General features: G+C 65.9%; 2 protein-coding genes and 1 long non-coding RNA gene across 3 annotated transcripts; 2 read left to right on the top strand and 1 right to left on the bottom strand.

Annotated features, from left to right (window-relative positions):
- Window positions 1-44: 44 nt before the first annotated feature.
- Window positions 45-19769, bottom strand: LOC121161437. Its single transcript, XR_005884680.1, has 3 exons — window positions 19758-19769; window positions 14046-14050; window positions 45-115 (listed from the first exon to the last, which is right to left on the bottom strand). It is a non-coding gene; the product is annotated as an uncharacterized LOC121161437 (long non-coding RNA).
- On the top strand, window positions 14914-15908 carry HES5 (hes family bHLH transcription factor 5). The gene is made up of 3 exons (XM_040987799.1): window positions 14914-14967; window positions 15049-15214; window positions 15631-15908. Exons 1-3 carry the CDS (start codon window positions 14914-14916, stop codon window positions 15906-15908), a joined length of 498 nt encoding a protein of 165 aa, XP_040843733.1.
- Window positions 17147-27621, top strand: PANK4 (pantothenate kinase 4 (inactive)). Its single transcript, XM_040987798.1, has 19 exons — window positions 17147-17312; window positions 19493-19575; window positions 19894-20108; window positions 20206-20389; window positions 20472-20564; window positions 20687-20840; window positions 21401-21582; window positions 21727-21808; window positions 22654-22754; window positions 23482-23637; window positions 24161-24273; window positions 24412-24499; window positions 25083-25234; window positions 25501-25556; window positions 25659-25708; window positions 26109-26213; window positions 26449-26549; window positions 26663-26731; window positions 27243-27621. The coding sequence occupies exons 1-19, from the start codon at window positions 17189-17191 to the stop codon at window positions 27454-27456; spliced, it is 2322 nt and encodes a 773-aa protein (XP_040843732.1). The 5' UTR covers window positions 17147-17188; the 3' UTR covers window positions 27457-27621.

The raw sequence follows: 27621 nt of genomic DNA, 5'->3' as shown, positions 1-27621 counted from the left end.
GCCCCTCCTCCACTGCACCGTGCCCTCAGCACCCATCAGCACTCAGCACCCAGACACAGCACCGAGGGGTGTGTGGGCTTCCTGGTCGAGTGGCTCTGGCTGGGCATTCAGGAGGCTGCGGCTGGCAGAAGCCGGAGGACAGGCTGGGGCGCCAACCCTGGAGTCCGCCCACCACTGATAAGCACTCCTTGGACAGGCCCTGCGGCGAGGGCAGGCAGCTGGGCGGGGAGTGGCAGCCACTTGCGGGGTGCAGGAAGGATCGGGGTGCTCTGAGTCCTGGGTGGGGAAGCTATGACTGCACCCCGTTGCCCCCCTGCCCCCACCTCCACAGGAACCTGGGTTTCCTGTGTGAACTGAGGTAACTTCCCTGCCCTGTTGCTGGTGGAAGGAGGAGTCGGGGGCCCTACCCGCCTGCCCTTCCCCCAGATCTGGGAGCTGGAAGTCGGAGAGGGGGGCACATGGTCCCTCGCACGCCGTGGACATCAGTGGGACCGCTAAAGTCCTGTGGATCGAGTGAGGCACTTGAGGAGTCCGCCCCTGCCTCCAGTCCAACCTGCCATCAGCCCCAGGAGCAGGTGTGACTCTGTGCTTGTCCTGCCTGGTCCCCATCAGCCCCAGGAGCAGGTGTGACTGTGCTTGTCCTGCCGGGTCCCCATCAGCCCCAGGAGCAGGTGTGACTGTGCTTGTCCTGCTGGGTCCCCATCAGCCCCAGGAGCAGGTGTGACTCTGTGCTTGTCCTGCTGGGTCCCCATCAGCCCCAGGAGCAGGTGTGACTCTGTGCTTGTCCTGCCGGGTCCCCATCAGCCCCAGGAGCAGGTGTGACTGTGCTTGTCCTGCTGGGTCCCCATCAGCCCCAGGAGCAGGTGTGACTCTGTGCTTGTCCTGCCGGGTCCCCATCAGCCCCAGGAGCAGGTGTGACTGTGCTTGTCCTGCCAGGTCCCCATCAGCCCCAGGAGCAGGTGTGACTCTGTGCTTGTCCTGCTGGGTCCCCATCAGCCCCAGGAGCAGGTGTGACTGCTTGTCCTGCCAGGTCCCCATCAGCCCCAGGAGCAGGTGTGACTGTGCTTGTCCTGCTGGGTCCCCATCAGCCCCAGGGCCATAGCCTCACCTCACACAGCTGCCGTCCCTTCTAGACGTCCACCCTACCGACTCCGGAGCCCCTTCTGGCCCAGGAGCCTGCTGTGCCTGCTGCGGGGCCCTGCCCAGGACATCCAGGGGAGAGCCAGGCAGGCGGAACCCCCACACGGAGCTGGGGGACCGAGGCAGAGGCCCTTGCCGGCCACATGGGCCAGACTGCAGGGAGGCAGCAGGACTGCTGGGAGTCCCCGCAAGACCCCCAGCCCCACAGCAGAGAAGGGCAGCGGACACCACCCCCTATGCCCCGTGTGTCATCTGGGGGTCCCTGGGGAGCCAGCTGGAAGCACAACACAGACCCTGCCCCCAGGCACACACACCCCAACTCTGGGACCATGCACCCTTTCCAGTAAGTAGGGCCCCCACGGCTGCCTCAACCCCGCCCCCACTGGACCCCGCCATGCTGGCCATGAGGGGCTCGCTGACCCTCTCTGTGCTCTGGGCTGTGCTGGAATGCCACGTCCTCCATGAGGCCTTCCTTGATTGCTACCCACGGGCCAGGCCAGGGTCCCCCACGCCTTCCAGCCCCTCCCTGGGGCGCCCTGTGGAGACTCCTGGGCTGGACCTGGTGTCCACCACAGCCCACCTGGAGGGCTTTGCCCGCCAAGCGTCCACTCACTCACTCACTCATTCATTCACTGATTCATTCATTCATTCACTCATTCACTCATTCATTCATTCACTCACTCAGACATTCATTCACTCACTCATTCACTCATTCACTCACTCACTCACTCACTCACTCATTCATTCACTGATTCATTCATTCATTCACTCACTCAGTCATTCATTCACTCACTCAGTCATTCATTCACTCACTCATTCACTCACTCATTCACTCACTCACTCACTCATTCACTCATTCACTCACTCATTCACTCACTCATTCACTCACTCATTCATTCATTCACTCAGTCATTCATTCACTCATTCATTCATTCACTCACTCATTCATTCACTCACTCATTCATTCATTCACTCACTCATTCATTCATTCACTCACTCATTCACTCACTCATTCACTCATTCACTCACTCATTCACTCACTCACTCACTCACTCATTCACTCACTCACTCATTCACTCACTCACTCACTCATTCACTCACTCATTCATTCATTCACTCACTCACTCATTCATTCACTCACTCATTCACTCACTCATTCACTCACTCACTCACTCATTCACTCATTCACTCACTCATTCACTCACTCATTCACTCACTCATTCATTCATTCACTCAGTCATTCATTCACTCATTCATTCATTCACTCACTCATTCATTCACTCACTCATTCACTCACTCATTCATTCACTCATTCATTCATTCACTCACTCATTCATTCACTCACTCACTCATTCACTCACTCATTCACTCATTCACTCACTCACTCACTCATTCATTCACTCACTCACTCATTCACTCACTCATTCATTCATTCACTCACTCATTCACTCACTCACTCACTCATTCACTCACTCATTCACTCACTCACTCATTCACTCACTCACTCATTCACTCACTCAGTCACTCATTCACTCACTCACTCATTCACTCACTCACTCATTCACTCACTCACTCATTCACTCATTCACTCACTCACTCACTCATTCACTCACTCACTCATTCACTCACTCATTCACTCATTCACTCACTCACTCATTCACTCACTCACTCACTCATTCACTCACTCACTCACTCATTCACTCACTCATTCACTCACTCACTCATTCACTCACTCATTCATTCACTCACTCATTCACTCGCTCACTCAGTCATTCATTCACTCACTGACTCATTCAATCACTCATTCGCTCACTCATTCTCTCAACCATTCATTCACTCACTCAATCACTCATTTATTCACTGACTCAGTCATTCATTCACTCATTCATTCATTCACTCCCTCACCCATTTAGTCCCTCCTGCCTTCAGCACAGACCACCCCCACACAGGCTGAGAACTCAGGATGAAATGACCCAAACATGAAGGCTAGAGCCAGGGCCTCACTCCTGACAGGGACCCCATCACCCACTGTCACCTGCAAGGCCCCAGAACCCCGAGAACCAACAAGGAGAAGGCTGCCATCGGAGGCCCCCTGAATAAGCCCAGTGTCTCCCTAGGCCTCCCCCTCCCCATGTGGCCCCTCCAGGGATCATGCTGGGCCCCCCCCCACAGGGATGCTGAGTCTGGGAAGCAGATAGCCCAGGTCTGGCCCTTGCCCCCCACCCAGTCCCACCCAGTCCCAGCTGCCCCCTGCGGGCCCCATGTCCAGCACCTGACCTCCGGCAGGTCCCTCTCTGGAAATTCCCTGGGTACATTTCTGCTTTCTGTGGGAGAAGCATCTCCAGCACCATGTCCAGGGGGCGGGGACATCAGAGTAGCACAGCCTGAGAGAAGGGCAGAGAGCGTCCCTCCACCTGCTGCCTGCCCCCTGCTCAGTGCCAGCCTGGCGGGGCAGGGGCTCCCAGGCCAGGACTGGTCTGTGGGCAGAGGGGCAGCACAGGGTACTCTGAGGAGGGGCAGTCATGGCATGGATGGGACATGGCCACTGGCGGGGGCAGCAGGGAGGACTCTGGGGCTGCAGGGCTTCAGGCCCGGGGACTTGGGGCGAGGGGCGGGGCAGACACCTAGGCTGCGGGCCTCTGGCTGCGGTCCAAGGCTTCTCGGAACCCTGTGCCTGTGGCCTTCCCTCCTGGAACCCTGACAACTTCTCCTGAAACAGCCCAAGCCCCTCTCCTCCTGCCTCCTGTGCTTCCAGGCAGCACTGTGGTTCTCCTGGGCCTCCGCCCGTCCCCTCCCAGGCCTTGCAGCACACCCTGGCTTGGGCCCCGCCCAGTCACCTGCCTCAACTCCCCAGCTAAGCCAGCTGCCCGCATCCCAGAACCTTCCACCTGCCGGAGCAGCTGCTCTGGCCCCCACCTCCCCAGGGCCAAGCCCTCCTCTCCCTCGTCACCATCCACACACCCTCTCGGCAGTCAGCACCCCGGCAGCCAGGCCAGGCTGGCTGTCCAGCAAGAATAGAGACCAGAGAGCCAGGCTACTGCCCAGAGTCAGGCCGGGGGAGGACAGGGTCTGAGTGGACCCCCGATGCGGAGGACCAGATGGAGCAGGGGGCAGCAAGGAGGAGGGGGCTGCCGAGGCCAAGGGGGAGCAGGAGCAGGGCTCCCATCGGCCTCCGCAGGGAGCCAGCTGCTTCCAGTTCCCGCTTCGCAGGAGGAACTTGGGTCCCCGGGTGAGCCACGAGCCATGTGTCAGCGGCTGTCCGAGATTGAGCAGCTGGCAAGGAAGGAGCTGAGGTGAAAGACGCCGCACCCAGTCCCTGCAGGGGAGGGAGCCCGCAGCCTTGCTGCAGCCCCGGGATTTACACACGCGCAGCCACGGGCTGGCAAACCCACCCAGCTGAGCACGGACTCGCGCCCAGAGCAGCCGGAGGGGCACGCTCACTGTAACATGGCATCCTCAGCGAGGGGTCTGCTGCGCGCCACTGCCCGGGTCAGCCCGCAGGAGCCTCTGCAGGAAGCCCCACCCCCACACTGGGCACCCCCAGATGGTCAGACCTGGTGTCCAGCACCCTGTCAGAGGAGTCCAGGCGCCTTCTGGCCTAACAAGGTAGCAATTTCCTGGCACAAAGGAGCCTAACGTTGCCCAACAATAACATTGCATGGTAACGTTCTAATATTTCAATATTGTACCGACGCTGTAACAGTGACGCACAGGGAGCTCGTGGGACACACAGTGCAGGCGCCCTCAGGTCACCCCGCCGCGGCCCAACGCCCCTTCGGGTGGAGCACCCACAAAGCACCTTTGAGTCCTGCCGAGTGTCCACACGGCACGCTGCCTGGACGACGCTGAGCACGCACTACACGCTGCCTGCCAGGCAGGTCACACTGCACTCACACCTCACTTCCTGCGCTACAGGTGCAGCCGCCACCCGAGCCGGCTGCCTTTCCTTCTCAGTGTCCACCAGAGGCACCATCCGGCAGAACGCCGTCCCTCCTGGGTCTCAGGGCCACTCCTGATGGCCCCTGCCCAGTCCTCAGTCAGCGGGCACTGAGGGGCACGAGTCAGGCTTGCATAGCGGCACCCTCGCCTGGGGTCGGGCAGGGCCTGGCTACAGCCAGGTGTTCCTGCTCCACTCCGCCCGGCACACTGGGGGCGCAGTGGTCCTCCTCAGAAGCTGGGGGCGGTGCAGGGCGGGCCTTCTTGTCACTCAGCTGTCCCCAAGAAAGGTGGGGTGCAGCCTGGGCCCTGGAACTGCTGCCCCCACGCCTGGCACAGAATGGTGGTTCCCTGGGATGGCTGGCCTCTCCCCTTGACCCTTGGGCCTGGACAGCGGCTGCAGCCCCTGCCAGCCACATTGGTGAGACTGCCTGGACGTCTGGGCGTCGGGCAGGGTGCCCCCGGCTCACCCCTGTAGCCCACTGGCCTGTGGCGGGCGTTCACCAGTCCCCGCCACCTACAGGGAACCGGGGACTTCCCCCTGCCGGCAGCTTCTCGTCTGGCCACCCCGCCCCAGCCTTCCGGGAACCTGCTGCGCTGCACGTCCACCCAGCAAGGGCATCCCCAGATCTGTCTTCTGGGGGGCCGCTGGGATGTGGGATGGCCAGCGCCTGGGGCTGGACAGGCAGGCCTGGGCAAGGCTGGGCCCCTGCGAGTCGCACAGCTGCAGGTGCCAGCCACGAGGGGGCAGCAAAGCCCAGCCAACCCTGCACCTGGTGTGGCCAGGGCCAGCCCAGCCAGAGCAGGGTCCCAAGACTAACCCACGTGGGGTTCCCATGGGGCCAGGAACACAGCCGTCCTCCAATGAGATGGACCCCACGCCTGCACCTGGCCCCAGCCACCACGACCCCTCACTGTGCCAGACCCTGCGTTAGGAAGCGGCACTCTGGGACCATGGGGTTCTCGACAAGTGGCTCTTAGCTGGGTACCCGCTTGGTGGGGAGAAGGCTTCCTGGAGGCGGTGGCCAGGGCCTCTTCCAACATCCAAGACTGGAGCTGTGGAGCACGAGGGGTGGTGGGGAGCGCTGGCGGGGGGGGGGGGGGGGGGGGGGGGGGGAACCGAGAGCTGGGGGTCACGCGGAAAGGTGCAGGAGGCGGATCCACCCACCCACCTCCCTCTGCAACTGAGGAGACCCCGGGCAACCCCGGGCAGGCTCTTCCCCCAGCAGCAGCGGGCTCAGCCTGGCCGGGCGGCTTTCCCACGCCCTGCAGCCAATCAGCAGACAGCAGCGGAAGGCGGGGTGTGAGCGGAGGTACCGCTGGGCACGTGGGGCTGCCCCCAGGCAGGGGCCGAGCGAGCTGCCCTGTTCCCAGCCCTCCGCCTACAAGGCATCCTCTGGCCACTGTCTGTTTATTGGCCACACTGGGTGTCTCTGGGTCACTTCCCAGTGGCCAGGGACCTGCTCGGACCTGCCCCAGTCAGCGTGGACAGTGACCGCAGACAGCCCTGCCGGGACGCTGTCCCCTGCCAGCTGGGTCATCCTGAATGGCTGGGCCCCCACCCTGGTCCTCACGGGTCTGCCTCCCTCTCAGCCCCTGGCCTGGTGGGTGAGCATAGCCGTGAGCTGAGGGTGCCAGGGCACGGGCGGGGCAGGCAGCCAGGGCATGTGCCTGCTGGGCACGTGGCGGCCAGGCGGTGGGGGGGGGTGCTGCCGAGGCGTTGCCAGGAGCCGACCCCCTCCCCAGGCCGGCAGGGAGGCACACCCCGCTGAGTGCCGAGTCCTGCTCCAGGGTGGCCAGGTAGGCCGCAGCCGCCCCGCCCGCACAGAGGCCCTGAGAGGCCCACAGGCCTTTGTGGGAGAGCAGCTGGCGGCCAGGCCTTTATGTGGGCTGTGGGAAAGCCAGGGCCCGGCCTCTCACAGCGGCTCCAAAGCCGGGATTATCTCCCCGCTCGGGACCCCCCAGCAAGGGGGGCAGTGCTGGCCCCAGAAGGCCGGAGAGGCCCAGGCGTTCCCGCCCTCTGCCAGGGTTGGGGAAGCCCCCAGGGCCTCCACCCCCTACCAGCACCCCTTCTTCCTGAGCCTGCTATGGTTCTGGGGTGCCAGGAACCCAGAGGGGCCTGGGCCGTAGCTGTCCCAGCATGCGGGACTTCCCAGCCCCGCCCACACTGGAGGAAGTGGGAAGTGGAGCCAGGCCTGGGGCTCTGCATTCAGGGCCACGATGAAGGCCTGCTCCTCTTCCTCACAGCCTGAGCTGGCACCGCTGCCAGCACCACGCCACAGACACTGAGCCCCGTGAGCTTGGCTCTGGCTGCCTGGCAGGCGGCCGTGTCCTCGCCACGCCTGGGGCAGCAGCCCGGGGCAATGGCAGGCCGCTGGCCTGGCCAGATGTGCAGCCTTCCAGCTGGCTGTCACCTCTGAAGAACCTGGGGAGCCCCTCCCCACCATGGGGCCACTGTCCCCCAGATGGCCTCAGGGGACAATGCCCAATGCCTGGGGCCGCGCACAGGCCTTTGTGCAGCTGAATGTCCCGGATGCCTCCTGCCCAGAGAGGAGGGGCTGGGTGGGCCCCGGGCGCCTTTCCCACAGGGAAGCAAGGCCGCTACAGGGGCTCTTCCTTATGCCCTGCGGGCAGCTCTGGGCAGTGTCCTGGAACCCGGCTGTGGCACCCTCAGCAGCGGGATGGCCCCAGTGGACCAGGGCCCACCTTGGTCCTGGGGCTGAGTGAGGGGTTGAAACAGGCAGAATCCCACCCTGCCCACAGTGGCACTCCCTGTGGCACAGCAGCCACTTACCAAGGTTGGTGACCTTGGCCCAGCTAGGGAAGCCCAGTCTGCAACTTGCACTCAGCCCCCTTCCACGTTCACCTGGAAGCCAGGTCCTCCGTGGCTGTGGCGAGTGCCAGGGCTATAGGGCGTCGCCAAGGTGGTGAACGTGTGTCCTGCCCACTGGCTCCAAGCGATCCCCACCCAGGGAGGGCCCATGCTTGGTTCCTGTCCCTAACCAGGCATGGCCACACCCAGGAGGGACCTTGGGGGGCCTGGGACAGTCAATGAGGGCATAGTGGTCACCCCATGCTGCCTGCACCTGCCTGAATGGCAGAGACTCCCAGGCAGTCCTGTCCACCCCCTGCCCTCGGCCCCTGCTACAGGCAATGGAATGCCCTGGCATGGGGGGAGCCGGGCCTCTCGGGGTCGCTGCTCAACTCAGGCACAGACAGCGGCTGTCCTAGGATCCTGCCCCTCCCGGCAGGGCAATGCCCCACACCCATGGCTTGCTTTGAATGCCACCGGTGACACAGAGACACAGTGACCCGTCCAGGCTGGGCCCTTGGTAAAGGCCAGCCACAATGGAGCAGGTGCCTACAGCACCACCATTCCAAGTGGGCACCAGTTCGAGTGCCGGCTGCTCCACTTCCCATCCTGCGCCCTGCTCATGTGCCGGGGTTGCAGTGGAGGACGGGTCTGCCTGGAAGCCCTGCACTCAGCAGGCCAGTGCTGTGACAGCGTATGAGCCATTGCCTGTGCCTCTGGCACCCTGCAAGGGGCTGGTTCGAGTCCCAGCTGCACCACCTGCAAGCCGTGTCTGCCGACACACCTGGGACGGAGGCCGAGGACGCCCCGTGTGCGTGGGACCTGGAAGAAGTTCCTGTGCAGCCTGGCCCGGCCCCAGGCAGTGAGCCAGCAGGTGGGCGTTCTCTGACTCTCCTGCCTTTCCAATGAATAATAATAATAGTAATAAAATCCATCAGGGGCCGGTGGTTGGCTCAACAGACTAATCTACATGTATGGCCAGCATCCCGTGGGGGACACGGGTTCGTGTGCCGGCCTCTCCACTTCCCATCCAGCTCTCTCTGCTCATGGTCTCGTCTCGGGACCCTGCCCCCCGCGGTCAGAAGGCCCGAAGGAGCTCCTGCCCTCAGACGGACTCAGCTCTGGCTGCTGTGGCCATCTGGGGAATGAACAATGGACAGAACGGCTCTCTCTCGCTGTGTGCAGACAGCAAGCTGTGAGGGAAGGACGGCCCATGGGCAGGTGGGCAGAGGCCCTGAAGGCTGCCTCACCCGCCCTCACTCAGCATCCACTCAGACCTGGCCGCCCACTGGCAGGCTGGGCCTTGGTTCTCTGGGCTAGCAACAAGCCTGAGCACGCTGGCCTTGGCAGGTATGGCCACTGGCCAGTGCGAACTCACTCAGTTCCCCGGCTGCCCCAGAGCCCGGGAGAGGGACGCGGGCCGCTCGCGGTGAGAACCAGGCACACCTGCGGCGGGCAGGCGATGGCCAGACAGGACCAGCGAGGGGCTGGGCACTTGATGGACAGTGCAGTTGACAATAGGGCTGAGGCTGCGTCTCCCCACACAGCAGGTTGGGGTGCAAGGCAGGTTGCTGCTTGGGGGCCACTGCCCACATCCAAGGCCCAGGCACCGGGTGGCTGCCAGCTCATGCTCACCGGGGAGGAGCAGGCGATGGCCCACGTCCTGGGGTCCCTGCCCCCTGCATCGAAAACTGCACTGCTTTCCAGGCCCCTGGGAGGGAGGTGCAGGGGGCAGCTCTGGCTGTAGCTGGCACTTGGGGAGCCGACCAGCAGGTGGAATCTTTCTCTTTGCTCCTCTCGGGATGTGGGTAAAACCCAGGGAGAGGCCAAACTTGTTGGGAAGGCCCTCGTCGCCCCAGTTCCAGACGTGAGGAAACTCGGGAATGAGTGGAGTTGAGACCCCGGCGTTGCCCCCCGGCCCTGGCAGCGAGCGCGCCGCGCCCCATCTCGGGGTGCCTCGCGCGGGCCAGACAGGCTGTGGGTCGGCGCGGGCCGCCCGTTCCCACACTGTGGCGGGCGGGAGGGCGCGGGGGAAGCGTGCCTGGGCGCCCCCGCGGCATTAGTGCCGGCGTCTGACTCTGAATGAAGGCGGGGGGCGCGCGGGGCGCGGGGGGCGCCTCCCAAAAGACCATCTGGCCGCGCGTCATAAAGGAGCGGCCGAGGGCGCCGGGCTGGGAAGGAACTGCTCCTTGACACCGCTGGCGGGGAGGGGCGGCCACGTGGGTCGGCCGCGCCGCAGAGCGGAGGCTGGGAGGCCAGGGCTGGCGCCGGGCTGGGCACCCGCCGGGCCTCCAGCGCCCCGCGGGACGTTTGCAAGGGGTTGCGTTCTGCACCCCTGCCCCCACTTGACCTGCAGACCCTCCCCCCCCAGCCAGGACGCCCGTGGGCCTGGGTGGCCCTCACCAACTCCTCAGTGAGGACACCCCTCCCTGCCCCCATGCGCCCTCCTTCTTGGCTGGGGGAGCCCCGGCTTCATCAGATGAGGAAATGGGGGACAAAAGCACTCCTTGTGTCCCCCCACAATGCTCTGGGTGCTCAATTGACAGGATAGTTAGAGGCCCTGGGGCAGGCAGCTTGTACCAAGCAGAAGGAACCAAGAGGCCTCCCATGGGCTCAGGGACTGAACCCCTCCCTCAGGGCCACATCTGTCCAATGGGACGGGTGTTGGGCCCCAATTCCCAGATATGGGGTACACAGGGGTTCTGCACTGGGGGACCCTGCACTGAGGGGTTCTGCACTGGGGGGCCCTGCGCTGGGGGCTCTGCACTGGGGGGTTCTGCACTGGGGGGCCCTGCACTGGGGGTTCTGCACTGGGGGCTCTGCACTGGGGGACCCTGCACTGGGGGGTTCTGCACTGGGGGGCCCTGCGCTGGGGGACCCTGCACTGGGGACTCTGCACTGGGGCCCCGGGGGGAGTGGTTCTGTGCATGGGGGTCTCAGGGTCACCTCAGCAGAGGGTGACAAGGGCCTGCCACCAGCCATCCAGAGACACGGGAGGTGAGCCCATGTCAGCAGTGCAGGCTGCAGCCCCCTCCTCAAACCTCGCTCCCCCAGGCTGCAACCAGCCTGGGGTCTGGAGTGAGAAGGAGCCTGCTGTTCCGCAAGGCAACCACAGGCAGAGGCTGGGCTAGGGAGGCAGGAGGGGCAGAGGGACCTGCCCACCTCCTCCTCCCCCACTCCACCCTGACCCGCAGTGACTTGGCTGAAGCCGGCCAGCGGGAGTGGGGAGGGGCAGGCAGTGCTGTGGCCCTGAGCGGGGGGTGAGGGGCCGGAGCGTCCATTTGTGTCTGCGTGCGCATGGGCACCTTATAACCATGTGTGTGCATCTGTGCCAGGGCAGCCTTTCCTGGGAGGCCAGGCTCAGCCAGGTGGGGGCCATGTCAGGACAGCCCCGAGAGTGACGAGCAGGGACTATGTCAGGACACCCCCAGGGGTGACGGGCAGGGGCCATGTCAGGACACCCCCAGGGGTGTGTCCATCTCCAGCCTGCACCTGAGGTCTTAGACCTCCGTCCCTCCCAAGGGGGGCCACGGTGACTCCAGGGCCTCCCACTCGACTGAGCTGCCCCATTGCTACTTCTAGGGTTTGGGGTTCAGAGCCCAGAGCTGCAGGCCACCCCAATCCTCCCCACAGTCTCCTCTGGAAACCCTGGGGGGGGGGCTGGGAGCCCTGAAGGAGCAGCCCGGCCCCTCCCATGGCACTCCAGCTGCCATGTGCCCTGCACAGTCGACCCTGGGGTAGACGGGCAGAGCGGTGGGCAGTGTCCGCTCCAGACCAGGCCTGGCCACAGGGCCCCTCCCCTTCCTGTTTCCAGTCCCAGAAAAACAATCACCTCAACCATTTCTCAACTTTCATGCATTTATTGTCACTTGAAAAAGAGAGCAGAAGTGGATGTGTGCCTGACACCTGTTCATACCCCTAATGCCGGCCGACAAGGCACGGAGCCCCATCCAGCTGCAGGCACCTGGGCACCTGGGCCATCCCTCAGGATGCACTGGGGACAGGCCCTCTGACGGGGCAGGCAGGCGGCCAACCCTGCCAGCTCGTCAATAGATCACGTGATGGGACCAGCACTGGGGCGCAGTGCGTTAAGCTGCTGCCCGCAACTGGCATCCCATATGAGCACTGGTTTCAGGCCTGGCTGTCCCATTTCCCATTCAACTTCCTGCTAACATGCCTGGGAAAGCAGCGGACGGTATTGTAGCCATCTGGGCACCTGTGCCTGCGTGGGGGCCCCGTGCATGTGGGGGGCCCCGTGCCCCCGTGGGAGACCCAGAGGAAGCTTAGCGCTGGCAGCTGCACCATGTGGAGTGTCAACCAATGGATGGGCGATCGCTCCGGTCTGGTGCAATGGCTCAACTGGCTAATCCTCCACCTGCAGGCACCAGCATCCCATATGGGCGCCAGTTCTAATCCCAGCAGCTCCACTTCCCTTCCAGCTCCCTGCCTGTGGCCTGGAAAGGCCGTCAAGGACGGCCCAAAGCCTCGGGACCCTGCACCCGCGTGGGAGACCCAGAAGAGGCTCCTGGCTTCGGATCAGCTCAGCTACAGTTGTTTGGCCATTTGGACGATGAACCAGCAGACGGCAGATCTTTGTCTCTCTGTAAATCTGCCTTTCCAAAGAAAACAAATACGTCTTCAAAAAATAACGAAATCTTAAAAACAAACAAAAACATTGCTTTATATTTGAAGGCAGACGGAGACATCATCATCCACTAGCTCATGGCCCAAACGGTCGTCCCAGGTCCGGGCCAGGCGAGAACAGAACCCTGGGACAGCCCTCCAGGGGGCCCAGGAGCAGGCAGTGCTCTGCTGCCTTCCCAGGTGCCAGCAGGGCACAGAATAGTGCCCCACCCTGTCACAGGCACCCCTTCCTGTCTTTGGGGTTCAAACCCAGATGTCATTGCCAGATCCAACTGATGCTTTAAGGTGGCACCATATGGCCTTGCCAGCTGGAGCCCCCCAGCTTTGCCTTGCACCCCTTGCCCTCCCAGGGACTCGGGGCATCGCGGTGAACAGGTCATGAGCTCAGCGGTCACAGCACAGGCTCAGCCTGAGCTCAGGGAATGCTACCCGCACCCGAACTGCACATGGGGCCCTGGGGTGCGGGCAGGACCCACACCGTCCCCACCCCACCCTCGTCTCACACACGCGGGCGGCAGAGCCGGGCAGCCCAGGGCGGCCCCCGGCCCCCGCAGCGCCTCCCGCCGACGGCCGGCGGCGTGAGCCGGCAGCCAGTGCCTTTCCCACACTCTGGTCCCATTCACCGTGTTAAGTGGCCCACAAAGACCAGGCGTGTGCCTTGGGGGCCGCCCGCGCTGCCATCTGGCCCGTGCTGTGGCCGGGACTTCACACCATTCATTTCCCACAACTGGAAACTGGATCAAAGCTGCCCCCCGGCCAGGGCAGCAGAGGGGAGGCAGCCTCCCTCGGCCCACCCACCACCCTCACCCCCTGCAGCGGGCAGGCTGGGGGTTGGGCCACACCTCCCGACACGGCACGTGTCCTCTTGGGGCTGGGCCACAGCCCGGCCCATTGCCCTCTAGGAAGCCTGGCTCGGGCAGGGCAGGGCTGAGAGCCACCCCCCATGTGGATGCAACCATGCCAGGGGTCGTGTGGGTGCAGGTGGGATCCTCCCCACCCCAGCCCAGAGAGCCCATGGCAAGAAAGGGTCCCCAAAATGTTCCTGAGCATGACCCCCCCCTTTCCACAGCATCGTCCCACTCGCCACTCAGCACCGCTGGCTGAGCCCAAGCTGCAAGCTGAACTGTGAGTGGGGGAGAGCGGCTCAGAAGGAACTCCAGCTGGAGGGGGGCCCTGTCTCCCAGGGCCAGCCTGGGGCAGACCGCCACCTCACCCTGGGGTGACCAGCCTGCACTGCTTCAAATTGAGCCCTCCTTCCCCACCCCCACCCTGGCACTGCTTCCCGGACCGCCCAGCCCTGGCTCACCAATGGCTCCTTGTGCTGAGGGACTCCGGGGCCAGGCCTGCCCAAAGGGCCTCTCGCAGCTATGGGTCACTGCCAAGACCCGCTGGGGGGAGGGGTCGGGGAGCTCCCAGCCCTGGATGAGGCCCAGCCACTTTTGCCACCCTCAGGACATGGCTCCTGGCGCCAAGGCTTCCCACTTGGGCCTAACCCGGCTCCCCCAGGAGACACCTGAGCTCCCAGGCAACCGTCTTGAGAGCAGGGGGCTCCCACCACCCGCTGGGCTCACCCTGGGTTGGGGGCTGGGGAGCAGGGCTCAGCATCTGCCCCACTCCGGCACTGCCACCCCCTGCCTGCCCAGGGTGACACGCAGCCCCTTCCTGAGCTGGGCCCCTCCCCCCCGCGGGGCACCTGGTCATCCTCGGGGCCGCGGGAGTGAGGGTCAGTGCCAGGCTCCCCGCTGGAACTGCCCAGGCCCAGCGTGAAGGCAGTGCCGGCCCATTTCCCAGGCCCCAGGTGACAGTGTCAGAGCCCAGCCCGACGGGCAGTGGGATGCCTGGGGCCTGCAGGCCGGGCGCACAGGTGCCCGCTGGGGAGCTGCCCGGGTGCTGGGAGTCGGGAGGGCACACGCGCCGCACCCGCGCTCGCTCATCCCCCCAGCGTTCCCCCTTCCTCTCCCGAGGCCACAGCCAGCCAGCCGTGGGGGGAGGGGAGGGGCTCGCTCCTTCCTGCCCCTCCCCCGCCCGCGGCCTGGGAAAAGGCAGCATATTGAGGCTCAGGGCTCCCAGCACCCGGCCCCGGGATGCTAATGCGGGCGAGCGCGTTCCCACAGCCCGGACATTGTGCGGCGCGGCCCACCTGCTCCTCGGGGAGCGTCCATTGTACCGGCGCCAATTCACGGGCAATTTAGCGTGCGCTAATGGGCCGGCGCCTTTGTGCGGCCCGCGCCGCCATTGGCCGCCGAGTGTGGGAACGGCCGCGGCGCCCCGGCCCCAGGCGCCCGGCCGCCGCCCGCGCCTATATAGGGCCGGGCCCGGGGCGCGAGCCAAGTCCGGGACGCGCCTGGCCCCTCTGCCCGCGCCCGCCGCCCGCGCCCGGCATGGCCCCCAGCACCGTGGCCGTGGAGCTGCTGAGTCCCAAGGAGAAGAACCGAGTAAGTGCCAGCCCTGGCCGGCGCGTCCGCCCCGCCGCGCCCCGCGCCCGCCGCCCCACCTGACGCCCCCTCCCCCCGCAGCTGCGGAAGCCGGTGGTGGAGAAGATGCGCCGGGACCGCATCAACAGCAGCATCGAGCAGCTGAAGCTGCTGCTGGAGCAGGAGTTCGCGCGGCACCAGCCTAACTCGAAGCTGGAGAAAGCCGACATCCTGGAGATGGCTGTCAGCTACCTGAAGCATAGCAAAGGTGAGCGGTCCCGGCCCCGCGCACCCCGCGCCTCCCTGCACACTCCGCGCTTCCCCTGCGCCCCGCGCAACCCGCGCCTCGGATCCGTGCACGCCCGCGCCCCACGCGTCTCCCCGCGCCCCGGCCCCGTGCACCCCCGCGCCCCACGCACCACGCGCCTCCCCGCACACTCCGCGCTTCCCCCGCGTCCCGGCCCCGTGCAACCCGTGCCTCGGACCCGTGCACCCCCGCGCCCCACGCACCTCGCGTCTCCCCGCGCCCCGGCCCCGTGCACCCCCGCGCCCCACGCACCACGCGCCTCCCCGCACACTCCGCGCTTCCCCCCGCGTCCCGGCCCCGCGCAGCCCGCGTCGCCCTGCTTCCCGAGCCCCACGCTTGGCCCCCCGGCCCACTCGCCCACTCGCATCTCCCTGCAGCCTTCGCCGCCGCCGCCGGCCCCAAGAGCCTGCACCAGGACTACAGCGAGGGCTACTCGTGGTGCCTGCAGGAGGCCGTGCAGTTCCTGACCCTGCACTCCGCCAGCGACACGCACCTCAAGCTGCTGTACCACTTCCAGCGGCCCGCCGCCGCGCCCGCCACCCCCGCCGCCCCCGCCGCCGAGTCCAAGGCGCCGAGCGCCGCGTCCCCGGCCGCGCTACCCTCGGCCAAGGCCGCCGCGCGCCAGCCCCCCGGCGGCCTCTGGCGGCCCTGGTGACCGGGGGCAGCGCGCACTCCTCCCGCGGCAGGGAGGAGCCTCCCCGCCCTGCGCCAGGCCGCGGGCCGGCTGGCCGGCGGGAGGGTCGTTCTCAGAGAACGCGCGCGCGCGGCCCTTGTCGCGGCGGCGGGCCCACCCGCGCCTGACCCCGCGGGGTCGTTGCGTGTCTGCTCTCCGGCAGGTGACTTCCGCGAAGTCCCGGCGGGCGCCCGCGGCTCTGTGCCATCCGTGGGGTCCGCACAGTTGCCTTTTGTGAAGGCCGAACTCAGGTGTATCCTCATAGGACGGGATCGGGCTCCTAGGGGGCCGTCGGGGGCGGGGTCCCCGCCGCGATCCGCTGTGCGTGGGCGGCGGGGGAGCGGGAAGGGGCGCGTGCGGTGGGCACGGCTTTGTACTCAGAATTTGAACTCTCGGTCCCGTGGGAGGCCACGGACTGCTCTGAACACTTCTAATAAAGTCTCAGTCCTCCACCCTGGTCTCCTGTCTGCCTCTGGCCTGTCCTCCCTGCCCCGGGGCCAGGAGTGCCAGGACCCCCCTCCTGGGCCAGACCCGAGGTCCCCCGCAGGCCTTCCACCAGCCCCTGCCAGGTGGGAAGGGGGCACCGGAGGGTGGCACCATGGCAGCCACGGGTCCCCTCGGCACAGGCTGGCAGTGGGCCACCGGGCAGCCAAGGGGCTCGCCTGGGCAGGCGGCCAGCCATGCCAGCCTCGCGGGGGCAGCGCCCACGCAGCCGCCTGCCCCAGCTGCACGCGCCGACCGCTGGGCGGATCCCTGGCTGTGGGAAGGGCACCTATTTCTAGGTGGACTCCACGGCCACTGAGTGTCTCCGGGGATCTGTGGGCACCCCAGAAGAGCAGCAGGAGGCCCTGGCCTGTCCCCCCCACCACCATCACCACCTGCCTGAGGCCTGCCGGGGCCTCACACAGAGGGGCTCCCCTCCTCTGCTCGTTGACGGGAACCCCAACAGGAGGCAGGCCCCCCAGGCAGCTGACCACCGAGCTAGCCTGGCAGCTCTCCGGCCAAGTGCCCAAAGACCTGGGATGCCCGCTCAGCCTGTGCCCAGAGCTCCCATCTGCCGGGAAGGCAGCCGGGCCGCGGACACGCGAGTCCACCCGCGCTGGCCTTCCCGAGTGGCGTGGCCCTCCACCCGCGCCGCACGCTCCCCCCGGCGCTGACCGCGGAGGCGGGCTCATTAGCATAATCTATGCGCGGGGTGTTTAACATTCAAATATATGCGCATATATCTCCATGGACGATGAGGCCGGCCGGGCACTTTCAAAATGGCGGCGTGCGGAGCGAGCGGCAGCGGGAGCAGCGGAGACAGCCTGGACAAGAGCATCACGCTGCCGCCCGACGAGATCTTCCGCAACCTGGAGAACGCCAAGCGCTTCGCCATCGACATAGGTAGCCGCGGGCCGGATGGCGACGGCGCTCGGTCGGGACGCGCGGGGCGCCGGCGGCGGCCGCGGCGAGCGGGGGCGGCGAGAAGGACGAAGGGCGGGGGTGCGGGCCGCCGCGCACGGCCTCACGGGCCTTGTAGTCCCCCGAGGCGCCTGCGCGCAGCCTGGACGCGGCGGCCGGACTACCGCTCCCGGCAGGCGCCGCGGGGCCGGACCGGGGGCTGCCGGGACTCGTAGTCGGTGCGGCCGCCGTGAGGAGCGCCCCGGGGGGCTGTTGGCCGTGGGGCGGTGCGGAGTCCACGGCGCCGCGTCCCCCCTGGCCTGTCGGCCAGCTAGCGCTTCCCCCTAGTCCCTCGCCCCTCTCGGCGGTTCCCGGTGCCTGTTGGTGACCCCGGGGTGGGGGACGGCACCCCGAGAGCGGGTGTGATGGGCGCCTGGGGACCCCGGGGATCCCGGCTGCTGTGAGGGCAGAGGTCGGGGCCCCGGGAGAGCAAGGCCCGTGTACCGCCCCCACCCAGCGAAGGCGCCCCGGGGCCTGCTCTGCCCAGCCTGACCGCGGGCACCTGGCCGCCTGACCTTCAGACCCCCATCCCAAGTCTGACTGTGGGCACCTGGCCACCTGACCTTCAGACCCCAATCCCAGGGAAGGCTCCCCGGTGCCCGCTCTGCCCAGCCTGATCACGGGCACCTGGCCACCTGACCTTCAGGGCTGTCCCTGTGCCTGACGGCTCGCTCACTCGACGGCTGGACACCCCACTCCCCAGACTGAGGACAGAATACTGCCCCACCTGTCCCACGGCCGGGCTGGCCAGACCTGGGTTCTGGGTGCCCACCTGGCACGGTGCTGGGTTTGTGGCCCGATGGGACCGCACAGAGCCATGGCTATGCTGTCCTGGCAGGGCTGGACCACAGTCCCCCAAAGCCCTGGCCACTCTGGCTCGGGGTGTTGTGAGGTGGGCTCACTTCCTGTGGAACCCAGCTTAGGCCCAGGACCCCGCCAGCCAGGCACCTCAGCCTTTCAGGAAACAGGCTTCAAGGTCTGACCTTGCTCTGGGCTTCTGCTGGTGGCCAGGCGAGGCACCTGGCAGGATTGTCCTGGCCTTCCCCAGGCAGCCTCCAGGGCGGCGCTGCTGAGCCAGGCAGTCAGCTCCCTGCCAGCCTGGGCTTCTGGGGTGCCCCTGCCCCTACGTCTGCTGTCAGGTGGCCTGTGGGCACCCACGAGGGACCCTGTTCCACACGCTCCATCGTGGAGTGAGCATGTGACTCAGGACTTCTCCCTCACGCCCCGTGCTCTGGCTGGGTTGACTCCTCTCGAGGGGTGCGTGGGGCTAGGACTGGGGCAGGGGATAAGTCGGACCGCAGCCCATCTGGCACCACAGGGCCGGCTCGGGCATGCCGCGAGACGTCTGGGCTCCGTGGTTTGCGCCTGCGTCTCGGGCGCCTTGGTATTGCCAGGCTTGGGTGTTGCTCCTCTCGCATTCATAGTGTTTTCTCACCATGCCACAACCCTGGCCCAGGCCTCTCAAGCACCCAGAATCTGCCCTGCTCCTGCTGCTTGTCCAAGGGCCCCAGTCACTGCACTTCCCCTGAGGGGGGTGGCCTTGCGGCCCTGCCTGGGACACCCACTCCGCCCACTTCCATGCCCAAGCCCTGGGTTCAAGTCCTGGTCCCGCTGTTCCCTCCCACTTCTTAGCAGGTGCTGATCCCCAACTGCTGGGCCCTGCTGCCCACCCAGAGCCCCAGGCTGGGTTCCAGGCCCCTGCCGCCTGCCCACCTGTCCACCCGGAGCCCCGGGCTGGGTTCTGACTGGCCAGCACTTGGAGAGTGGTGGCCGGTGGGTGTTCCTCCTGTCCTTTATGCCTCTGGCTTCCAGGAGTTATATTTGAGCATGTTCTAGGAGAGTGGACGTGTGGGGCCACAGGTGGGGGTCCCAGGAGTCAGGGATGTTAGGCAGATCCTGGCCCAGGTCTCTGCCTCTTGTCCGCTGATCCCCTGGGAAGATGCTGATCTACTTGCGTGCTCTGCCAGAGTGAGGGTTGTGACTGCACACTGAGTCTGCCAGCTGCTGCTTTGGGTGGTCGCCGAGGCCTGTGGGCAGTGGCCCCAGGGACAGGGCAGGCCTGCAGAGGGACCACTCAGTCTCTGAGACTCCACAGACTCACTGAGGCCCAGCTCTCCCTGCAGGTGGCTCGCTCACCAAGCTGGCCTACTACTCCACCGTGCAGCACAAGGTAGCCAGGGTGAGGTCTTTTGACCACTCGGGAAAGGTGAGCGTCAACCATGAGCCCTGCCCTTGCTCTGTCCCCGCCGTGCCCACCAGGCCAGCGCCATGGGCCCCTAGGAAGGCCCACTCAGCCCACAGACCCTTCCCCCTTGGCCAGGAGTAGGCCACTGCAAGGAGTAGTCCTGCAAGGGTGGTGGCTCTCCCAGCACATGTGTGCACAGTCACATGGGTGGAGGCCGGGCTCCCCCAGCATGCACACACACACGGGTGGGGCCGGGCTCCCCCAGCATGCACACACACACGGGTGGGGCCGGGCTCCCCCAGCACACGCAGCACCCCGGCAGCCCCTGCACATCCCTAGGACGCAGAGCGGGAACACGAGCCGCCCTATGAGGTGTCGGTGCAGGAGGAGGTGAGCGCCCGCCTGCACTTCATCAAGTTTGAGAACACCTACATCGAGGCCTGCCTGGACTTCATCAAAGACCACCTGGTCAACACAGAGACCAAGGTCATCCAAGCGACTGGGGGCGGGGCCTACAAGTTCAAGGAGCTCATTGAGCAGAAGCTGCAGCTGAGGTGAGCGGCCAGTGCCGGGAGACCGGACCCTGGGCCGTGCTCAGCAGGGCCGGCCGGCAGCGGGCGTGAGGCAGTCAGCGGCGGCCCTGCCTTCCAGGGTGGCCAAGGAGGACGTGATGAGCTGCCTGATCAAGGGTTGCAACTTCGTGCTCCGGAACATCCCGCAGGAGGCCTTCGTGTGCCAGCAGGACACCGACCCCGAGTTCCGCTTCCAGACCAACCACCCCAACATCTTCCCCTACCTGCTGGTCAACATCGGCTCTGGGGTCTCCATCGTGAAGGTGAGGCAGGCTGCCGCGGGCAGTGCTTCACTGGCACCCACAGGCCGGGCCCGCTGACCCCGGCTGCCCTGCTATGCTGCAGGTGGAGGCCGAGGACAGGTTTGAGTGGGTCGGCGGCAGCTCCATCGGAGGAGGCACCTTCTGGGGACTCGGAGCTCTGCTCACCAAGACGAAGGTAGCAGCCACCGGCTCCCTGGAGGGGCAGCGGGGCCAGGGACGTGGGAGGACGGCTTCCTGCCAGGGTCCCTGGAGTCCGCTGGCCCTCTGGCCTCACTGCCACCGTCTGCCCGCCTGCAGAAGTTTGACGAGCTGCTGCAGCTGGCCTCACGCGGCCAGCACGCGCACGTGGACATGCTGGTGCGGGACGTATACGGCGGCGCCCACCAGACCCTGGGGCTGAGCGGGAACCTGATTGCCAGCAGCTTCGGCAAGTCGGCCACGGCCGACGGAGGTACCAGGCCAGCTGGGGCAGGGGCACCGGGCTTGCAGGGCACCCTTGCTGTCCACCATCGTCTGACACACGGGGTCCGTCCCCAAACTGTGTGCTGCCAGCAGTTACACGGCCAGGGCCCAGGACGGCCACTGCAGCCGGCACGCCGGGGCTTCTGGCTGTGCCCTCCTGTATCTCTCAAAGATTTATTTATTTGAAAGAATCACAGAGGGCGAGACAGAGGTCTTCCATCTTCTGGTCACTCGGCAAACAAGCACAGTGGCCGGAGCTGAGTTGATCTGAAGCCAGGAGCTCTTTCCGAGTCTGCCATGCAGGTGCAGAGACCAGACAGGGCCACCCACTGCCTTCCCAGGCTCCAGCAGGGAGCTGGACGGGAAGTGGAGCAGCCGGGACTCGAACCGGCACTTCTTTGGGACGCTGGGTCCCAGGTGCCGGCTTTCCTGGCTCCACTGCAGCGCCAGCTGCTTTCTTTGGCCTTTAAGCAGAACCACACCGATGTGGGAGGGACTCCGACGTCCCATGCTGCGGGGCTCTGGGACAGCGCGTCTCCTTGCTCGCAGAGTTCTCCCCGGAGGACCTGGCCAAGAGCCTGCTGCACATGATCAGCAACGACATCGGGCAGCTGGCCTGTCTGTACGCACGGCTGCACGCGCTCGACCGCGTGTACTTCGGCGGCTTCTTCATCCGGGGCCACCCCGTGACCATGCGCACCATCACCTACAGCATCAACTTCTTCTCCAAGGTACCAGCTGCTCCGCCCCGGCCCGGCCCGCCCCTCCTGCCAGCCGCACTGTGGGGCGTCCGGGTGCTGGCACGGGCGGGAAGACGGCTGTGCCCGGGTGTTCCCTGGTGACACGTGTGGCCCTACGGGGACTCGGTCGTGCAGGGGGAAGTCCAGGCGCTGTTCCTAAGGCACGAAGGCTATCTGGGCGCCATCGGGGCGTTCCTGAAGGGAGCTGAGCAAGACAGTGAGTGCTCGTGGCGTTCTGTGACCCCACACACACACACACACACAGCCTGTGACCCCACATGCACACACACACACACGGCCTGTGACCCCACACACACGGCCTGTGACCCCCCCACACACACACACACGGCCTGTGACCCCACCATATACACACAGCCTGTGACCCCACACACACACACAGCCTGTGACCCCACATGCACACACAGCCTGTGACCCCACACACACACACACACACAGCCTGTGACCCCCACACATACACACGGCCTGTGACCCCACACACACAGCCTGTGACCACACACACAGCCTGTGACCCCACACACACACATACACACAGCCTGTGACCCCACACACACACATACACACAGCCTGTGACCCCCCCCACACACACAGCCTGTGACCCCACACACATACACATGGCCTGTGACCCCACACACATACATGGCCTGTGACCCCACACACACACACAGCCTGTGACCCCACACACACACACAGCCTGTGACCCCACACACACACACACAGCCTGTGACCCCCACACATACACACACACACGGCCTGTGACCCCCACATACACACACACAGAGGCCTGTAACCATACACACAACCTGTGTCCCCCCTCATACACAGCCTGTGACCCCCACACACACACGCAGCCTGTGACCCCCCCCATGGCCTGTTCCCTTCCCTTATGGCCTGTGACCCCCCACAGGCTGTGACCCCTGTGGGCTGTTCTGTACTTGGGGTGGCTTGGGAATGGGGGAGACTAAGGGGTTTGAAGGTTGAGGGTGTCTAGGCCAGGTGGGCGGGCAGACTTTGGGTCAGTGCGCCGGCCTCTTGTCTCCACAGACCCCGACCAGTACAGCTGGGGTGAGAACTACGCGGGCAGCTCGGGCCTCAGGAGCACCTCCCCGGGGCTCTGCCCCGCACAGCGGGCCCGCAGCGGCACTGTGAGTCGTGGGCCTGGCAGCCCTGCGGGTCCTGGTGACAGCAAGGCCAGCAGGCGGCTCCGGGGCTGTGGCAGTGACCTGCTGCAAGGTCCTTAGTCTGTGCCTCAAAGTCCAGTTGGGGGCGGCACATACGCCTGGACAGTGGGTGAGCCCTGGCACGAGAACGTCAGGCGCCCCGCCCCCGTCTGCCCGTCGGCTGGTTCTCACAGCAGGCCGGCCCAGAAGGGCTGTGGCAAGGCGTACTGTGGGGCATGCAAGTGGGCACACTCAGCCACGTCTTGGCGCATCTCTGCCAGGGAGACCGCCTAGTGAGAGGGCATTCCGGGCTCACGTATGCCCTGAGCCTCCCCAGCAGCAGGGCAAGGTGTAGTCCTGGCCAGCCGAGCCAAGGCACACACAGGCCAGTGATGGGGACACAACTGGGAATCCAGGCCATCTGCAGGGACCGCAGTGCTGAGCCAAGGTCCCTTGGGGACCAGTGGTGTGGCCCAGGACCAGTGGTGTGGCCCAGGACCAGTGGCACGGCCCAGGACCAGTGGTGTGGCCCAGGACCAGTGGGAGCGAATACCAGAGTTAGCTGGTGTGGAACGACGGCCCAGGACTCCTGGGGGCAGGCCCAGGCACTGGGCACTGTGGAAGGCCAGCTATGCCTTCTGCTCTGGCACTCCACAGGAGGGTTTGGGTCTTCTGAGGACCCCAGTAACCCTTCCCTTGCTGCATTCCCCAGTTCGACCTGCTGGAGATGGACCGGCTGGAAAGGCTGCTGGTAGACCTGCCACTGCTCCGGGACCCTGCCTCCTACGTGCCGGACACGGTCGACCTCACCGACGATGCCCTGGCCCGCAAGTACTGGCTCGGCTGCTTCGAGGAGGCCCTGGACGGGGTAAGGGGCCACGTGGGCTCCGACTTCTGGCGAGGGGGGTAATGAGCTTCGAGCGTCCCACTCATCTGGTTGTGCCCAGGGCCCAGGTGGGGCATGCCACCGGGAGCCAAGCTGGTACACTCCTGCTGTGCCTCCAGCAATGGGTACCAGAGCGTGTTGCTCCTTAGTGTGGCCCTGTGGGGCACAGCTGAGGAACCCATGAGCACCAGGAAGTGACACCTGCACCACGCCCTCCCCTGGGGCCAGAGTGGCCACAAAGAGGCTTGGGCCAAGCCGGTGGGCTCAGAGGTGAGGCCAGAGGGCTGTCCCAGCAAGGCCCTGCCTGCCACCATGCTGTCATCCTGAATAACTTCTGTCCAAGGGTGTGCACCTGGCCTCGGGCTTTGTGGTGGCCTTGTCCGGACCTGTCCTTGGGTGGCCAGGAGAAGCCACCCAGCCTGGGATCCTCCAGCACACGGGACCAGCCTCCATGGTCCCTGACATGGGCGGTGTGTAGATTCCACCCGATCGCCTCTCGTGGCAGGTGGTGAAGCGTGCCGTGGCGAGCCAGCCTGAAGCCCTGGACGCAGCCGAGCGGGCTGAGAAGTTCCGGCAGAAGTACCGGGACAAGTTGCAGGTGCTACGCCAGCAGCCCTGGTGAGTATCCGGCCCCACAGCCCCTTCGTTACATGCCTCGTGCACCTGCAGCCTCTGCTGGCTGCCATGGGGGGCCCCGACAGGGCTGAGTGCGGGCCGGGCCTGCTCAGCCGCTGTCCACCCTGGTCCTGTCCCCAGCGCCTACGGGACCCTGACTGTGCGCAGCCTGCTGGACACGCGGGAACACTGCCTGAACGAGTTCAACTTCCCAGACCCCTACTCCAAAGTGAGTGTCCTTGAGAGGCAGCCCTGGCCCAGCGCTGGTCTGGAAGCAGCCTCAGGATCCAGGGGCTGAGCCTGATGCCCTGGGCCAGGAAAGCTGCGGGCGGAGCAAGCCAGACGCTCCTCGTATGAGCGGAGCCATTGCTGTTTGCCCACACATGCACGGGGAGCTCCCAGCGTGGCACAGGAAGCTGAGCTGGAGCCGGTGCGGAGCCAGCAGAGTTGGCTGGGCCCTCTGGCTCCCACCTGTCAGGGTCAGGGGACCGTGCTCTTGAACTCCACTGGCCAGGAGGCTGTCGCCAGGGCTGGCTGCTCAACTTCCCCGCTGAGCACCCCTCAGCACTGACCCTGACCCTGTGTGGCCGTGGCTTAACCCGGGCAAGGTCGGAGTGGCAGGCGCTGAGGATGGGGGTGTCCTCCAGGGCCTCGTCCTGGGCACTGCAGGCTCTCCCACCCCGCCCCACAGCCTGGCAAACCTGCAGGGAGGACCAGTTCAAAGCAGACCTCGGCCAGAGACCCATGGCGTCCTTGGCAGTGTCCTTCCGGGGTGGCACACAGCCAGCCTCATGGATGGCCCATCTCTCCAGGTGAAGCAGAGGGAGAACGGCGTGGCACTGCGCTGCTTCCGGAGCGTGATCCGCGCCCTGGACGCGCTGGCCTGGGAGGAGCGGCAGCTGGCCCTGGTCAAGGGCCTCCTGGCCGGGAACGTCTTCGACTGGGGCGCCAAGGCCGTGTCTGAGTAGGTGTCCCCCTCAGCCCTCCCCATCCGTGCCTCGGTGAGCTAGGTGCGGCCAGGGAACAGGCCCCTTCGGGTGGCACGGCCAGGGCACCTAACTGGGGTCTCCGCTCCACCCACCCCGCCTACCCCCTGAGCTGAGTTTGTTGTGACGCCACACCCTCTTATCACGCTCGGTGTGGATGCGGCCCCAGCTCCGCGCTCTGCCAGGGCTGCGGGCCGCGCTCACGCACCCCCATGGCTGACCATGCTTTCTGCCCCCACCGCAGCGTCCTGGAGTCTGACCCCAATTTTGGGTTTGAAGAAGCAAAGAGGAAGCTGCAAGGTGGGCCGTCCTGGACGCTGTTGGGATCCCGGGGGCGGTGGGGGGACGGGGTGGCCCCACGTTGCCCGGGCACCTGCAGCTGACTCTTCTCTGTCCTCACAGAGCGGCCTTGGCTTGTGGACTCCTACAACGAATGGCTTCAGAGGTCAAAGGTATGTACGAGGGCCTCCCTCCAGTCCAGGCCAGGAGGGCCTCTGGGCCATGGGAGGCAGGGCCAGCAGGGCAGCTCACACAGTACCCTGCTGGTCTCGCACTGCCTGGTTGGCACCGTGGTGTGCGGAGGCCTTTAGGTCAGCCTCACTGGGTGAAGCACCCGAGTCGTGTCCCCCTGGGCCTGCCTCGCCTCCGGGACCCTGAAGCCAGATCCAGCCCTGTGGGTGTGGGTGTCTTGGGGTCCCAGGCCCTGCTGTATGGGTGTAGTGGGGTCACAGGCCACAGTGTGGGTGTGGGTGCAGTGCGGCCCCAGGCCCTGCGTGGCCGTGGAGAAGCCGTGGGGTCTCAAGCGCTCGGCCACACCTGTTCCCGACTGAAGGTCCTGGTTTTCTCTTGCAGGGGCCCCCTCATAAATGTGCCTTAATTTTCGCAGATAACAGTGGAGTAGACCTCATTTTGGGAGTCTTCCCCTTTGTCAGGGAGCTACTCCTTAGAGGGACGGAGGTGAGTGAGCAGGCCTTGGGGGCGGGAGTCCCTGGGGGACCTGGGCTGGCCCCTGAGCTTCCTGGGAACTTGTGGACACTGCTGCCTTCCGGAGGCCAGAGTAGAGGGCCATGGGGCCTCGGCCTTCAGCAGTGGCCCTGGTCACTGGCCCTGGCCTGGCCGTCGAAGAACCCAGGTGCCCGCGGCCCCGTCCGAGCCGGGCAGTCGGATCTGAGAGCCTGGATCTCCCCCACAGGTCATCTTGGCGTGCAACTCGGGCCCTGCCCTCAATGACGTGACCCACAGTGAGTCCCTCCTGGTGGCCGAGCGCATCGCGGCCATGGACCCCCTTGTGTGGTGAGTGGCTGGAGCGGGCGGAGGCGAGTCCAGCCTGCAGGCAGGGCAGTGGGCGGAGAGTCCAGCCTGTGGGCGGTGGGCACAGCGGGCCCTGACTGCCTCGTGCCCCACAGTGCGGCGCTCCAAGAAGAGAGACTAAGGCTGGTGCAGACCGGCTCGAGCTCGCCCTGCCTCGACCTCAGGTAACCCTGCCCTCTCGCCCCGGAGCCCCCTGCCCGCAGCCGCCCGGTTCAGGCTGCCAGGGCCTCCGGCTCAGGCTGGGGGCAACGCAGGAGGTTTCCATCTCTGGCCACATGATGGTTACTTGTCTGCCCCCACCAACTCGAGGAGGGAGGACCAGGTCAGCTCTCCCTGCCGAGGCCGCGTCCTGCTCTGGGGGCTGAGTCCACGCCCCCCTGGGTGTGTGCAGTCACCGGGCGGAGCTGGGGCCCAGTGACTCCATCTGCGTCCTGCGCATGGCACCACTCTAGATCTGAGCTACCACCTGGGGCTGGAAGCCAGAGCTGGGACTCAGCCGTGGCCCAGCCCGAGACCCCCAGTGACCAGCAAGGGGCTCTGAAACCCTGGAGGGAGGTGGTGGGAGCCAGGGCCCGGCGGGGCTGCAGCGGGAGGGGTGCCTGGCTCTCGGGTTGCCTCCACCTCCGCCCACGGGCTGTGGTGCCTGACTGGTCTCCCCGCCCCTGCTCCCCATAGCCGCCTGGACAAGGGGCTGGCCGCGCTGGTACGAGAGCGAGGTGCCGACCTGGTGGTCATTGAGGGCATGGGCCGGGCCGTGCACACCAACTACCACGCCGCCCTACGCTGCGAGAGCCTCAAGCTGGCCGTGGTCAAGAACGCCTGGCTAGCCGCGCGCCTGGGGGGCCAGCTCTTCAGCGTCATCTTCAAGTATGAGGTCCCAGCCGAGTGAGGGCCGCCCCGCCCCCGCCCCGCGTGCGGTCGCCGAGGCGGCAGCGTTGACCTCGGCGTCTGTGACTGCTGGCTCTGGCCCAGGCCACTGCGGGGCCCCGCGGCTCCTGTGCCGGGGGACGCGAACTGTGAAGTCATCTTTTATATAAATATAAATGTGAACACC

Source organism: Ochotona curzoniae, unplaced genomic scaffold (assembly GCF_017591425.1).
Source record: "Ochotona curzoniae isolate NIBS_2020 unplaced genomic scaffold, NIBS_Ocur_1.0 contig_4792, whole genome shotgun sequence".
Classification (NCBI taxonomy): Eukaryota; Metazoa; Chordata; class Mammalia; order Lagomorpha; family Ochotonidae; genus Ochotona; species Ochotona curzoniae.
Note: the sequence above shows the minus strand (reverse complement) of the source record. Positions and strands in the feature narration are given on the sequence as shown.

Bases quoted from the DNA above. Each gene is read 5' to 3' on its own strand.
- HES5 (XM_040987799.1), top strand. From the start codon at position 14,914: ATGGCCCCCAGCACCGTGGCCGTGGAGCTGCTGAGTCCCAAGGAGAAG. The intron at 14,968-15,048 runs GTAAGTGCCAGC...CTCCCCCCGCAG, and splicing joins GTCCCAAGGAGAAGAACCGA to CTGCGGAAGCCGGTGGTGGA. The intron at 15,215-15,630 runs GTGAGCGGTCCC...ATCTCCCTGCAG, and splicing joins CTACCTGAAGCATAGCAAAG to CCTTCGCCGCCGCCGCCGGC.
- PANK4 (XM_040987798.1), top strand. From the start codon at position 17,189: ATGGCGGCGTGCGGAGCGAGCGGCAGCGGGAGCAGCGGAGACAGCCTG. The intron at 20,390-20,471 runs GTGAGGCAGGCT...GCTATGCTGCAG, and splicing joins CTGGGGTCTCCATCGTGAAG to GTGGAGGCCGAGGACAGGTT. The intron at 22,755-23,481 runs GTGAGTCGTGGG...TGCATTCCCCAG, and splicing joins AGCGGGCCCGCAGCGGCACT to TTCGACCTGCTGGAGATGGA.